At 37.8% G+C, this 16276-nt stretch overlaps 1 protein-coding gene and 1 non-coding gene across 2 annotated transcripts in view; both read right to left on the bottom strand.

Moving 5' to 3' along the window:
* The window catches only part of Kpna4 (karyopherin subunit alpha 4), a 57457-nt gene that overhangs the window by 7903 nt on the left and 33278 nt on the right, over window positions 1–16276 (bottom strand). Inside the window, exons 7-14 of the mRNA XM_050147513.1 lie at window positions 15786–15871; window positions 14927–15013; window positions 12025–12194; window positions 11894–11938; window positions 11419–11550; window positions 8512–8640; window positions 6863–6967; window positions 513–584 (exon numbers count right to left, since the gene is read on the bottom strand). Coding sequence (XP_050003470.1) covers window positions 513–584; window positions 6863–6967; window positions 8512–8640; window positions 11419–11550; window positions 11894–11938; window positions 12025–12194; window positions 14927–15013; window positions 15786–15871 — 826 coding nt within the window. The remainder of the gene's footprint in view (window positions 1–512; window positions 585–6862; window positions 6968–8511; window positions 8641–11418; window positions 11551–11893; window positions 11939–12024; window positions 12195–14926; window positions 15014–15785; window positions 15872–16276) is intronic.
* LOC126504952 (small Cajal body-specific RNA 7) lies at window positions 7970–8289 on the bottom strand. The gene has a single exon (XR_007592764.1). It is a non-coding gene; the product is annotated as a small Cajal body-specific RNA 7 (non-coding RNA).

Below are 16276 nucleotides of genomic sequence, written 5' to 3' on the forward strand. Positions count from 1 at the left end.
GAGTGAAACAGGAAAAACTCAACTCCATATTATACAATATTCTTTACTATAAAGCTACTTTTACCCAAGATCCTTTGCCTCTTAATCTTAGTCTTAAATCTTGATCTTATTCCAGATTAGAAAATTCTTGCATGGAGTCTAGAAATTTGATTTAGTGGGTAACACTTTGCCTGTATTCATAAAGGTCTAGGCTCAATGTCTAGCACTGTAACCACAAAAAACCGTGTCTTTCCTAAGAAAAATGAGTAAAGGAAGTTAAGAAGATACTTTTATGTATATATTAAGAAACAAAATCGCAGAGCTGTATCCATCTCAGTGGCAGAATACAGGCTGAGCACATGGGCTCAATCTCTGGCATGTGTGATGTGCATGAATACATGCACACATAGCTCACACACAGCCTAAAACCAAATCCAATCTACAAAATATAGTATTCTACTCACTTAAATATAAAGATATAATTACCCATATTGTCATTTTTACTGGTTTTGAGAAATAAAAGTTCAACTTACTTGGTCCTTCCTCCCACTAATTGTTAAGTTACTTATGGCCCAAGCAGCTTCTTTCTGGGTGCCAAAATCTCCCTTAAAAAAAAAAAAGAATACATGGTAAATTTGAAAAGACATTTTCTAAAATGATTTTCAGTTGTTTATTTCCAAGTTTCTCTGGTATGTTTATATACGTATAATTTTTATTTACTGGTAAGTCTTAAACCACAATCAATCTATTCTGAAGAAATAAAAATTATTTTCTATGAATTCTCTAGGTTGGGGGATATGACAATATCACTATTCAAAATCAGAGTAAATGAAAGTCTAATGCAATTTCATTAAACAAATACAAACTGAAAATATTTAAAAAGGCACATGTAGAATTCAATAATCTCATCTTGGAGATTTTGCCAGAAAAATAATTTAATAACGTACATTTCCCTACAAATGGCTATAGCACAGTAACAGACAAAAAGCAGACTCAGTTAACACACTCAGCAGGTACATAATACAGTAAAATTTTCAAAATCAAATAATAACCCAAGTCATTAAAAATCAAGACCACACGCCTGGAAACAATGTTATATTAAGAAAAATATTCATTGGGCTGGAGAGATGGCTCAGAGGTTAAGAGCATTGCCTGCTCTTCCAAAGGTCCTGAGTTCAATTCCCAGCAGCCACATGGTGGCTCACAACTATCTGTAATGGGGTCTGGTGCCATCTTCTGGCCTTCAGGCATACACACAGACAGAATATTGTATACATAATAAATACATAAATATTAAAGAAAAATATTCATAAACAAGAGCAACCTAAATTAGAATGGAAACGAGACACAAGGAAATGTAAATATCTATGAAGCAGATAAGGGTACAAATGGGTACAATCTTGCAGAGGCAAAAGGGAATTATGCAGAAACATTTTCTTATTTATCCAGTTATGCTAAATATAACCTGGGAAAAACCAGGGTCTCCATAGCTAGCACAGGCTAGCCTCAAACTCCATACTGGACTGTGTCTGCCTTTAGAGTACCACGGTGACGCTACCACGACTCACAAGTTATTCTTTAAAATGCCACTAATTTTTTTTTGAATTGGACATTTTATTTTTTTTCTTTTCAAACTTCTTTATTTATTAAAGATTTCTGTCTCTTCCCCACCGCCGCCTCCCCTTTTCCTCCCCCTCCCCCAATCAAGTCCCCCTCCCTCATCAGCCCAAAGAGCAATCAGGGTTCCCTGCCCTGTGGGAAGTCCAAGGACCACCCACCTCCATCCAGGTCTAGTAAGGTGAGCATCCACGAAACTGCCTAGGCTCCCACGAAACCAATAGGTACAGTAGGATCAAAAACCCATTGCCATTGTTCTTGAGGTCTCAGTAGTCCTCATTGTCTGCTATGTTCAGCGAGACCGGTTTTAACCCAGGCTTTTTCAGACCCAGGCCAGCTGGCCTTGGTGAGTTTCCGATAGAACATCCCCATTGCCTCAGTGTGTGGGTGCACCCCTCGCGGTCCTGAGTTCCTTGCTTGTGCTCTCTCTCCTTCGGCTCCAACAAAAGTATATGCTCTACTATGTTTATAGCAGCATTGTTTGTAATAGCCAGAACCTGGAAACTACCTAGATGCCCTTCAATGGAAGAATGGATGAAGAAAGTATGGAATATATACATATTAGAGTACTACTCAGCAGTAAAAAACAAGGACTTCTTGAAATTTGCAGGCAAATGGATGGAAACAGAAAACACTATCCTGAGTGAGGTAAGCCAGACCCAAAAAGAGGAACATGGGATGTACTCACTCATATTTGGTTTCTAGCCATAAATAAAGACATTGATTCTATAATTTGGGTTCCTAGAGAAGCTAAATAAGAAGGAGAACCCAAAGAAAATCATATAGGCATCCTCCTGAATATTAACCTTCATCAGGCGATGAAAGGAGACAAAGACAGAGACCCACATTGGAGCACCGGACTGAAATCTCAAGGTCAAAATGCCACTAATTTTAATAGTGAAATTCAGAAACAACTTAAATGTCATAATAGGTTGATTAACTATCAATCAATAGGCTAGGTGAATGGAATAAGAAACTAAATCTCTCATTCTGTTGCCTATAAAAAAACCTAGCTCTAAAGATAGGTACTACCCTAAAAACAAAGGATGTAAAAGGTATCCCAAACAAAGGGCGTTAGGAAGCAAATAGGTGCTGCCATTCTATTATCTCAGACTGAAACTAATCAGAAGAGACAATGAGGGCACTTTCACTGAATCAAGGGAACAACAAACCAACATGACATTACTTTCCAAAACATACATGTACCACAGCAAGCATACTACCGACAAAGATGCTAAAAACACTGGAGAAAAGATAGCATCTTCAACAGTGGTGCTAGAAAACCAGGTGTCTACATGCAGCAGAATGTAATAGACCCATTATCTATTACCCTGCACAAAAACTAACTCCAAGTGGATCAAAGACTTTAATTTGCAACCTGAAATGCTAAAACTGCTACAAGAAAATATAGACAGTACCCTACAACGTTTAGGTGTAGAAAAGGAATTTCTGAATAGGATTCCATTTGCTCAGGAATTCAAGCCAACAACTGACAAATGGGACCTAACAAAATTAAAAGGCTTCTATATAGCAGAGGAAACAAGAAACCCACTTTTGCCAGCAATCTATCTGACAGAGGATTAATATCCAGAATGAGCAAAGAACTAAAACAAAAACTTCAAATAAACAAAAACCTAGCAACCAAAAAAAAATAAAAAAAAAAAAATAACTAAGTCTAGAAAAAAACATGTCCCAATTAAGAACAGGTAGGGGTGTGAACAGAGTTCACAACAGAAGAAATGAAGATGTCTAAGAAACACCTCAAAATATATTCACTATCTTTACCGATTATGGAAAGATAAGATAAAGTAACTTTGAGATTTCATTTCAGGCCAGGAGGTGTGGCACAGGCCTTTAATCTCAGCACTTGGGAGGCAGAGGTAGGCGGATCTCAATGAATTTGAGGCCAGCCTGGTCTACAAAGCGAGTTCCAAGACAGCCAGGACTGTTACATAGAGAAACTGTCTCGAAAAACCAAAAAAAGATTTCATCTGATCCCAGTCAGAGTGGTTAAAAACAACAAAACAACTGGGGAGGACTAGGGAAGAAGGAGCCCTCTTTGACAAAAATGCAAACCAGGGTAGTCACTCTGGAAACACTACAGACAACCCTCAAAAAGCTAAAGATAAATCTAGCATAATTCTCAGCTATAACACTTTCGTCATAAGCCCAAAAAACTTGACATCCTCCTCCACAGATACTTGCTCACCTGTTCACTGATGCTCTATTCACAATAAATGGAAACAACCTAAATGTACTTCAACAGACAAATGGATAATGAAATGTGGTATACATACACTATGGAATTCTATGGAGCTATAAAAAAAATGAAATCATAAACTTTGCAGATAAGTGGATAAAACTAGAAAATATTATGTTAAATGAGGTAACCCAGTGTTGTATTCGGAGCGGCGGGGTTGTGTCCCCAGCACCCTGGTCGCCTGCTAGCTTATGCCCCGAAATAATTACACGGACACTGTATTCTTTTAAACACTGCTTGGCCCATTAACTCTAGCCCTTACAGGCTAATTCTTGCACCTGGACTAGCCCATTTCTAATAATCTTTGTAGCACCACAAGGTGCGCTTACCGGGAAGATTCTAGCCTACGTCCATCCTGGGTCGGAGCTTCATCGTGTGTCCCTGCCTCAGAGATCAGAGCTGTCGAGTCTGAGCTCACTTCCTCTTCCTCCCAGCATTCTGTTCTGTTTACTCCTCCCACCTATGTTTTAACCTATCAGGGCCAAGCAGTTTCTTTATTGCTTAACCAATGAAATCAACAGATTGATATATGACACTCCCACATCAACCCAGACCCAGAAAGACAAAAGCCATATGTTCTCTCTCATCTGTAGTTCCTATTCCAAATCTTCAGATGTGAGTATACAACATGGAGTAACCAGGAAATTATAAAGGCGCTGGGACAGGGGATGAGAGGAGAGTAACAGGGGAAATGGGAAAACTGGGGAGTAAGGACTTCATTACAGAAGGAGAAGCAATTAGGGAACAAGGACAAATAGCACTAATGTAGTTTAATAAAGCCTCAAGAAAATCGTATTTTAGATTTATTTAAAATTACATAATACATATATACAGCTATGTATTTAGACTTATCTAAATATACACATACATATAGAGTTTAATTACAGTTATAGCACGTGGGCCAGCAATGTTCACAGAAAGAGCCATAAACTATTTAGCAAAACCCCCAGTACCTGGCATAAGAAACCTCTGTCTGAGTTGTAGGTCAGAGGGGTTCAAGAGATTCCTAAACAATAGAGGCTATTGCTGTTACCTTTGGTTGCCTCTCAATGGCTGAAGGTAAGTCACTATTTCTGATGACACCTTACACTTAGGATACAAGACTAGGAAGTTTTAAGCTGGATCTAACCTGAATGCTTCCTTTCCTGTGCTTTAGCTTCCATAGTACTAGAGAGTATAAAAGCTTCCAAGAGAAGGAAGCAATCAACAGTCCTAACCAGCCATGTGATGCCTATGAACCATAACTAGCCTGGTAAGAGCTCCCTAAATATGCAATAATGGTACTTATATGTTGGCAGTAACCAGCAGCTATCTAATTATACTTAGGGCTGCTAATAGGAGGAAATCATCCTTGAAACTAGAAACCTAGCCTGGTGGTGCACGCCTTTACTCCCAGCACTCAGGAGGCAGAGGCAGGTGGATCTCTGTGAGTTCAAGGCCAGCCTGGCCTACAGAGTGAGTTCCAGGACAGGTAAGGCTGTTACACAGAGAAACCCTGTCTCAAGAAGAAGAAAAGAGAAGAGAGGAGAATAGAAGGAGGGGGGAGGGGAGGAGAGGAGAGAAGAGAAGAAAAAAGGGAACCTAGCCCACTACCCAGGACCAGTGAGGACATGAATCTTAAGAGAACTTACTACTGCCACTTTACTAGACCAACACAATTCTAATTATATTCTAAATCCTGTTTTTACACCCACAGGTGTAGAAATCTCTAATCAACGAAGCCTCTCTTCACAGCAAACGGAGAGCATCACAGAAAACCACAACTGGTCATAACGCAGAGATCAATAATAGATCATGGGTGTTTAGCTTCAACAGATACATCTACAACACAACCCCTGCACTTAAGGTTCAAGGAACATCACGGAAGTTAGGGTTAGAAAGACTATAAAAGCCAGAGAACCAGAAAGACAGCTGTGAAATTATGTCTCCTAGAGATGACAGGAAAGCTGTGCCCATGAAACCTCAACACTATGGCAGCCTGAATACACCCTAAATAATACCTCTATCAAGTTATATTAATGTCAAAGGTAGACAGCTACGGGGTCTCACCCCTAGACAAAGAGCTGCAGGTCATTAATGACTGCTAGAGACAGAAAATTAGCCTATCGCAGGGATGACCCTCCTAATTAGCTTTCAAATATAAAATGGTCAGTTCTTAAATGTATATACACAAGCAACAAAAATGGATTCCACATTCTGAATTTATATATTTATGCATTTATATATGTAACAATAATAAAGAGGTCATCAATTTGTGATAGTGGTCAAGAGGCACAGGAGGAATTGGAGAGGACATGGAACATTGGAAGGGAGGAAAGAGGAAAGATGATGTAATTATATTGTAATTAAAAAAAAGAGAAAAGCTGAAAAAAAAGTGAGAATATATGTAGAATGGGAGAATTGGAAAGTCACCATTTTGTCACTCTTTAAATAAGGAATCAAAACAATAATCAATAACTATCTGAAAGCAAAATAGTCTTTTCTCCAAATCTCAGTGAGTGTAAGGAATGATATGCTACACAATAGCACACTCACTGGCCCCTGTATCTTGGGCAAGTGATTTGCTCATGCAATCATTTCACCTGCCAAGTGGAGATAACCCTTGTGTTGGACAATCTGTGGGGAGGAGGTTCTTCCTTTCCTTTCTCTACCTGGGTCCCCGGAATAAACCTCAGGACACCCGGTTCACTGGCAGTTACCTCTACCTATTGAGCAATCTTGCTGGTTCAACTTGTCATATTAAAAGAGGTAATATTCGCAAAATGCTCAGAACAATAATGACTACACTGATTATTGGTAATGATACCATTTGTTTTAAGTTAATTCTAAAGCAATGGCTATCTTGGGCAAGAAATGACAAGAAACATTTGTTCTACATAATATTATTCAAAAGTTTTAGAATCAGTCGTATTTTATAGTAGTATTACACCACTGTGTAGTGTCCTGTTAAATGGGGAAGTATTTATTATGATACTGCCTTGCTCAGGTACACACAACTTTTCTTACCTTATCCAAAAGGTGTATTATCATTGGTACAAGATTGGCATCAATTACTGCCTGAACCTGCTGCTGATTTCCTGCAGTGATGTTAGACAGGAACCACACTGCTTCCTGTGGAACAAGATGCTTTTAATATTTCTCACTAAAAGAATAAAACCTATGCCTGAACTATGAAAAAGTATTCACTGGCTAGTGTCTCCATTTTATTACTGAATGAGTTCTACAATGAAAATCTTATAATTTCAATTTTACTACTCCCTTTCTGTATTAAAAAAGAATCTTTAGTTGATTAAAAGCTGCTCTCTGTCTGTCTCAGTCTCTATCTCTCTAAGAAAAGGTCTCATTGTGTAGCCCTGGCTGACCTGGAACTCTAGAGATCCACCTGCCTCTCCTCAAGCGCTGAAGGTGTGTGCTACAATGCCTAGTCCTCCACACTTAATTTTCTGGATAACAATATAGTTTATACATTAAATAATTCTTTCTACATTTCTTTGGATAAATCACTACTGGCTTCTAATTCAAGCCACAATGAGCTAACTCTTCTAAAGAATCTTAACAGGCAATGCTGTTTGGGAACAGTATGATGGAAAAGAAGCTTGGCTGAATACATACCAAGGAGGATGTCATAAACTATAAATCCTAAAACTATTGCAAATGAGATTCAACACACTTCTCAAATAATGTGCTTTATTCTACTCTCTCTAGTCTGCCTTAACAGTCCTATCCCAGTAAAAAAAATCTCAATTAGTTATGACAATGAAGACCATCAAAAATGCAAGTTAGATTTTAGTGTCCTCATTTATAATCATCATTCATTGGACCAGCTCTCTCAAGAGCTAAATGTGGAACCAGTTGTTGGTTGGCTTGATGGGTCTATGTTAATGACCTCTGAATGCTGCCCTCAAAACCACAAAGATGCTAGGCTACTGCTAGGATGATACTGATCACAAGTGTTTCACTTTCAAAGATAATAAATGCATTGCTAAAATCCAAGTTAGCAATAAACAACAACAAAATATTTGACAGCCTACGGAGGATATTATTAGAATTTACGAAACTTAAATTTACCAATTTATTAATTAGTATTGTAAACACTGGCATAATCAGACTCTTTCGGATCAGATCACAGGACATTTAATGATCCTGTTAGAGATTTTAGGGTGCTGGGCTACTTAGGTGAGCTGTTTTTGGGTTATAATCATCGGCAGTATTGTAATCAACAACCCACGTTATTCTACAACAGCCTCAGATGCACTCCAATATCAGCATCACCGTTCAGTGCCCCCTTTCATAGCCACCACACACACACACACACACACGCATGCACACACACTATTAAGTATAAATGAAACATTAAACTAGTACTATATGTATTAATAATTTCCATTCATGGCAACATTCAACACCCAAGTATCTCTATTTCATCATTTCCAAGAGAGCCAAAAATGTATAAATCAGTGGTAGAGCATGTACTTAGCATGTCAAAGGCTCTGGGTTTGAATCCAGAACCCCATGAGCATCCTATAAAGGGTGAAATAAATATTTTCTCTTGAAATTTTTAACAGTAAATAATAAAAACTCTATACAGACATTTCTTGGAACCTAATTCCACAAACAAAAACTACAGTTTTATTCAAACTTTTTTAAAGACTTACTTTATTAATTTTCTCTTTGGGATGAGTGAGAAGTGCTGGGAAGTGTGAAAGAGCATCACAGTTTAAAACTACTTGTGTTTGCTCATCAGTCCCAGTGACAATGTTGCCCACAGCTCGAAGTGCAGCAGTCTGAAACGAAATGTTCAATGCTAAGTACTCTTTTCAACCAGGATCAGACAACTTGAGACAGGTTCATGCCCTCACACAAATCTTTCAGTGCCACTAATCTGTCCCCTCTGAGCACCTACTCTATGTCAGGCACTGATGTAAGAAAACTCTAGGCCTTATGTAGCTTAAGTTATTTCAAGAGAACTGAAACACTAAAAGGGCAATTTTAGATAGTAATTACTGCCATAAAAAAAATAAGTAATTTTCATTTTCTCTTAATTTTTCTCCCTATAAGATAAATGATTGAGCTGCTTAAACACACAAACTTATTCTTTCAAGAACAGGCAGTTTAGTACTTATTAGAGTATTCCATGCTACACAATCAATCTCAACCTCAAATCACAACATTTTTATTATCTCACAAAGAACATGTACATCCATTAACTGTCATCAACACTGCTTTCAATCCCAGGGCCCTGGCAACCACCAAACCCCTGTGTCTATAAATCTGTGTATTCTGCACACTTCATATATGCAGGAACAAGTTCATGTCAATTGGCTATGTGGTTAGTAACAGTTTACTTCCGTTTTGGGGTTATTATGAATAATACCATACAGACATTACATTTAAGTTTCTGTGCGGGAAATGCATATCCATAAACAGTAGAAATATTAGGTCACAATGTACTCCACATTTCACTTCTAAAGAAACCATACTCTGGTTTCCATAAGCAGTATAATCTCCCCTTTTCTGCATTGTTACCATTTTAACTGTAGTCATTCTGAATATGAATGATTTTTCAATTCAAATAATATTTCTTTAATGATTAATGTTTTTGAACTTTTTTTTTTCCTTCAGGTGCTCCACGACCATTTTGTATGTCTTCCTTGGAAAACTACAAGTCTTTTGCCACCCTCTCCCTTTAAAACGTGTGTGAATGTTTTGCTTGCATGTAGGTATGTGTACCACATGTACGCCTGGTATCTGAGGAGGCCAGTTCCTCTGGAACTAGAGCTACAAACGATTGTAAGCTGTCACATGGTGCTCAGAATCAAACCTGGGTCCTCTGGAAGAACAATTAGTGCTCTTAGCTGCTGAGCAATCTCCCAGTCCTGTTCTTATATAAATTCTTAATTTCTGGAGATGTAAGATAGATGAAACAATATGCTACATGAGATTATAATTATGTATACATTTTAGGGGGAGAAGGGATGTAGACGAAATCTACATGGGGACTGGTCACACTATCTTATTTTCAAGAATTATGATATGAAAGGAGAAAAGCTTAAGAAAATCTCTGTTAGTTGTCTAATAAAGTACAAAACATTATCTTTCTCTAAGAACTGGCTAAAAGGAAAATCCAAACCACAATTCTAAGGTCAATATTAAAACTAAGTAAGTCCTCTGCTTGAATTTTTTGGGGGGTGTATGTGAGTACAGGTCTCATGCAGCTAAGGGTAGTTGTGTGCTCTTCCTACCTCCACCTGGAAAGTGCTAGGATCACAGGACTGTGCCTAACATCAAGTAAAAATAAAATAAAACCAACAAACTTATCTAATGTAACTTTGAGGTTGGGGTGATGGCTCAGTAGGTGAGAGCTCTTGCTAAATCAAACCCCCAGTTGATTTAAAGAGCCACTTGAGTTCATGTGTCCATCTGTAACCCTAGTATAGTGGGTTCCTCTGGCCTTTGGGTGTATATCTGCTGCATATACATGTGTGTACACCCTCCCACAGATGCAAATTTAATAGACATGTAACAAAGATATTTACAATAAACACATAATTAAAAAAATTACTGTTGGTCAAATCTTGCTGAATTAGCTATTTCCCTTTTTTTAAAGAAAGCATTTTAATTTTAAAAAGAAACCCTTCTTATTTTATTTAGTTTGTGCATGCATGTACACAACCTTGAAAGATCAATATTAGTGCTTTCTTTTGTTGCTTGCCGAAGTCTCTCACTGAACCTGGAGCACGCGCGGCTACAGGGATCTTCCCCCCTTGGTGCTGGGATTAGAGGCACCAAGTACCATATTAGCATTTACGTGGGTGGTGAGAATCTGAACTCGGGACTCAAGCCTGCGCATTACCCATCTTTCAAGCACCTTGAAATCTGAAATCAATGTAGTCAATACAGACTTAACATCTCCACTGTTGACTACACACTAATATCACTTGAAGAGCTAGCTTAAGTTTGTAGGAAATATAATGGTTTTAATCTCCAGGGGCTAAGGAAGGGAAATTTTTTTTAAGCTTCATGGTTGATTCCAATGTCCAGCTAAGGGCAAGATAAAGTAACTTAGGCTAACAGCTTTCTTTATTGTAATTGTGCTGTAGACTCTAGGCCATTATAGGAATAAAACTCATTATTTACCTTAGAAAGGTTGGGGGGCTTAATAGAGAAACAATTATGAAGTCCTTAACCCACACATTTCAGTTCAAATCTTTTATCTCAGAATCAGTAAATCAATGTTAAAGAAACTCATTAATGAGTAAAAATGGATGCTTTCGGGGGGGGGGGGGAATAGAGCGGAAAAAGCAAACAAGATGGTTTCAGTGCCACCCGAGGTGCTACAGTAAAACCCGCTTCTCCATATTAGAAATTAGTTCACAGTGGAGCCTCCCTGTCTGGCAGGGTAAGGAAGGTTCTTAATAAACTCTTGTTTCATTTCCTTCACTTTAAAGTTAGGATAAAATAACTCACCTTTCCCCATTGAAGAGACATTACAGTGCTAGATGAATAACATGCTTACATCACTTAGTGGTGAGAAAAATCCATCTTAACCAAAACAAACTTACTTGAACTTTAACTTCCTGGTGGCTGAGTAGAGGAACCAAATGAGGAACTATTCCGGAGTCTATTACCATCTGTATCTGTTCATTGCCAGCATCCGTAAGGTAGGAGAGGGCCCAGACAGTATCTACCAATATCTAAAATAAAAGTTCAAATCTTCAAATATTTTCTCATTTTACTATTTTTTCTTTTTGGGGGGAGGGGGTTTCTCTATATAGCTCTAGCTGTCCTGGAACTTACTATGAAGACCAGGCTGGCCTCAAACTTAAAGGTCGACCTGCCCCTGTCTCACTAGTGCTGGGATTAAAGGTGTGTGCCAACATTTGGCCATTTTAATAATTCTTAACCTCACAACCAATTTAGGATCCTTGAGCGAATACAAGTACACACTGTTTTCATTTCTCTCCTATATCATAGGGGGAGTCCAGTACATGCATACATACACATACATATATAATTATACAAAGAGAATTTACTCACATTTACATCTGTGTGATGAATTAATACACAAAGAGCTGGAAGAATCTGAGGAGAGAAATATGTACAATTCAAAACATACATAGATGTAAAAAATACATATAATGGTATCTAAATATTTTTCTTTTGTTTACCTCCTGAATTGTTTCCATTGGTGGCGGTGGGTCTTTGTGGCGACATAAATTGACCATAACCCAGGTAACATTTCTTAAGAATGTTATAGGAATAGACGGACTTATGAATGAAAGCAGAGGTTTTACAACTCCAAGGCTTATCACATAATCTCTACACTGAGGTCCATCACCTGTAGAAGAATTAATTTAGTAAGATAAATCAACAGTAAACCTTTTCAGAAAACATAAAGCACTGGGTACAATTTGTGGCTTCTAGTATTTTAATAAGCTCTCTTTAGTGTTATATAAAGTAGATACTCTCGGTCTTTGAGCTCAGAGACACAATGTTCCACCACTGCCTGTCTTCAAGAATTCTTCTATATACCTCAAGCAAACACCTGTCACTGTTACCTCAATGACTCTTTCAGTTTAACAAGCTTTCAAATTAAGAGATGCCAAAGTAACTATTGAGAAAATATTTGCAGAATTCACAGTCATGATCCAATATTAAAGTCTAGTGTGGTGGCACAAGTTTGTAATCCCAACATGTTGGGGGTGGAGTCAGAAGAACGAGTCAAGGCTAGTTTTAGCTATATAATGAATTCAAATTCAGCCTAGGCTACATGAGATCTACTGTTAAAGCAAAACTAACTAATCCACAAGAAAAAAATCTTTCTTGTACTATAATATCTGGTGATGTATTTGAATTAATTCCAAAATATAACTGGAATTAAAAATAAATCCCAAATAATATGATGTTCCTTTAACAGGGCAGTTCTCAACCTGTAGGTCTCAACCCTTGGGGGAGGGTGTCACATATCAGATATCTTGCATATCAGATATTTACATTACCATTCATAATAGCAAAATCACAGTTATGAAGTAGCAATAAAATAGTTTTAGGTTGGGTGATGTGGGAGTGTCATATATCAATCTGTTGATTTCATTGGTTAAGTTATAATAAACCAACTGCTTGGCCTCAGCTTGGAACATAGATGGGAGGAGTAAACAGAATAGAATTCTGGGCGGAAGAGGAAGTGAGGTCAGACTCTGCTCTGCTTCCGGAGAGACCGGACAGCTCTGCTGGAGCAGAGACGCCATGCTCAGCTCTCCCAGGCAGCTGCAACCCACGATGGACTTAGGCTAGAATCTTTCCGGTAAGCGCACCTTGGGGTGCTTACACACATCATTAGAAATGGGCTAGACCAGGTGCGAGAATTAGTCTGTGGGCTAGAGTTCATGGGCCAAGCAGTTCTTTAAATGAATACAGTTTGTGTGTTGTAATTTCGGGCATGAGCTAGCCAAGCGGCCGGGGTGTTGGGGACGCAGCCCCGCCGCTTCTTATTTCAACAGTTGGGGTCACCACAACACAAAAAACTGTAATAAAGGGTTACAATATCAGGAAGGTTAGGAAGTACTTTAACAGCTTTATACCTAGAACTTGGTGTAAGAGCAAAGGAGGGAGGCACCTGGATATACAACATCATTTTTAAAGGCAGTGTACTCTATACTAGTAAGTTCACAGAACAAGCTGCCCACAAAAACTCTCAATCATAACATTTTCATGTTAGACCTAGAAGAGGACAATAAAGAGATATAAGAACAATACTAAATACTTACATGTAAACAACTGTGGTGACACATACCCATAACCTCAGAATCAAAGAGGTTAAGGCAGGAAAATTGCTCTGAATTCAAAGCAACCTGGGCTACACACTGAGTTCAAGGTAAGCCTGGGAAATATATGCTGCAATACATATGCAAACACACACACACACACACACACACACACACACAGTGAAACATCATCATCTAAAAACAATCTTCAGCATCCCCCCTTATCAAAGTAATGAGACCTCTAAAAAGGGATTTTCAAGCCCTATCCTCCATGTCGGAGGGTTCTGAGCTATAGAAGGAATAGACTTAGTTCTAACTAAGATCCCAGAACTTTTCCATTATTGGTTCTCTGATTCATTTTCAAACAGGGTCTTGCTATGTAATATAGGCTAGCCTTGAACTCGGGAGAAAAGGGCTGGAATTAGTTGGTTGAATTTAAAAGTTTGGGTTACTATACCCTTCAGTAAACAGACGTGGTATAGTGCTGCAATCCCAGCATGTGGGGAAGAGATGTGTGTGCTCCAGCTGAGGTAGGAGGATCGTGAGTTCCAAGTCAGCCAGATTACCATAAAGAAACAAACAAACAAAATGCCTCTACTGCTAGCCTTTAATCCCAGCATTTAGGATGCAGAGGCAGGTGGATCTAGGTGAGTTCAAGACCAGCCTGGTCAACAGAGGGAGTTCAAGGACAGCCCGGGCTACAAAAAGAAACCCTGTCTTAACCACCCCCACCAAACCCTCTAATTAAAAATGAACACTTGAAATATTGAGATTGTGTTAATTAATTCTCCCTACAATTATTAATAAGTGCAAGGGTAGTGCTTATAATGTTCAACAATTAATTAGGTTATTAGATACTTCCTGTTAATTCACACTGTTATATTTTATACATTACTAAATTTTAATATCTTATGTAAAGTTTTATTTTAGACTTCTCAAGTGTACTACAGTACACTTCTCTTTATAAAAAGAAAAATTATTGGTTTAAATTTTTTCCTATTGTTATTCTTAAATGGAGAAAGTTAATAAAGTGGGCACTAATATAAAACTAAATTTAAGTAATTTATATATCTTACAATCCTATCAATGAGAGACTACCAACAAAAAGATGTAACAGTAACTTAAGCAACAAACACATTCCTTTTATTTATTGTTTTACATGTATAGTTACATAATTAAAATTTCTTTGCTTATTTCACAAAAACTAAATGACAAGAAATTACTTTTCAACTATTAGCAGTCATTTTTATTGGCTAGTATACGATTTTCTAACTTACTGGATTAGCATTCTAAGTTTTATACAAACCTATAATATTTCCCAATGCCCACACTGCCTGCTCACAGACATTCTGATGTGGTGAATGCAGCAGCCTTAGGAAAAGTGGCACAGCATCTAAAAGGGGAAATTACAGAACAAAGATGAGACCCCAACAAAACATAATACAAACTACCAAAATTATTTCTGTGAAAAAGTAACATCAAAATTTTAACATATAAACCATTCCAAATTAAAATTCCGCATATTTCATTTACAATTAAACCTGGGCTTAATTACGATTGTTTATCTGGCTCCAGAGACTGAACCTAGGGCAGTCTACACATTGTCCTCATGACCTGTCACTGCACTATGGCCCCAGCAAAACACCAATGTACATAAAATAAAAATAATAAGTTAAAAAAACTTAAAACATAACAAAAAATAAATAGTTAAAAAATTGTGAAGAATATGACATAGATAGAACCATAAAACCTACTGAACCTGTTAACTCTACACACAAAACAAAACCAGTTTTAGTAGGATTTAAGGTAATTTCTAACTAGTATTAAGATGTAAAATGCTTATTAGTTGGATAATATAAATCATACAGAAAGGAATCCAAAAAAAAAAAAAAAAATCAAAAGGACTTTGGCAAATGGGTTTACCAGTCCATAGAACAAGACAAGTAAAGGAACATACTCAGGAGAGCTGTTTCAACAACCCTAGGTCTTAGGGGTAGATACTATTCTGTAATATAGCTTTTAGGAGGATCTATGAATTTATTTATTTTTAAAGATGAGGCCCCAAATTCATGATCCTTCTATGTCAGCCTCTCAAGGGTTGGGATTGAAAGCATGTGCCACTATGCCTGGCCAGCACAGGATAACAATTTTGTTAACTAACTCACTGGATTGAACCACGGCTTGTGTCTGTTCAGATGTTCCAGATGCAATGTTTGTCAAAGCCCATGCAGCTTCAAACTGTAAAGAAGGACTAAGAACAAAGAGCAAGAGATTTTATACCACACATTTCACTTCGCCTACATATCTAGTAACCTTTTTTCTCCCTCTTTAATGTGTTGTTCCAAAGTTTACTTATCCATCTATCCTTCAAAATATAACCCAGTCATTTCATGATGAAATTCAGACATGTGCCCCCAAATGCCCTTCTTAGTAGTTTTAGCTCTGTCTTTACTAAAATAGATTCTTACTATCATTCCTCAGTTTTGAAGCACTTATCTTGCCAGGTTCCCAAGTTAAAGTCATTCTCAAATTTGTTTTTGGTGCTTATAATGGTTTTAACTTCCAATTCTATCCCATAACCTCTCTTTCCCTCCTTCCTCTCTCCCCTTACCTCCCCTCCCTCCCTCCCTCCCTCCTCCTCCTCCTCCTTCCTCTC

Source organism: Alexandromys fortis, unplaced genomic scaffold, assembly GCF_014885135.2.
Source record: "Alexandromys fortis isolate MF-2015 unplaced genomic scaffold, M_Fortis_MF-2015_v1.1 scaffold_53, whole genome shotgun sequence".
Taxonomy (NCBI): Eukaryota; Metazoa; Chordata; class Mammalia; order Rodentia; family Cricetidae; genus Alexandromys; species Alexandromys fortis.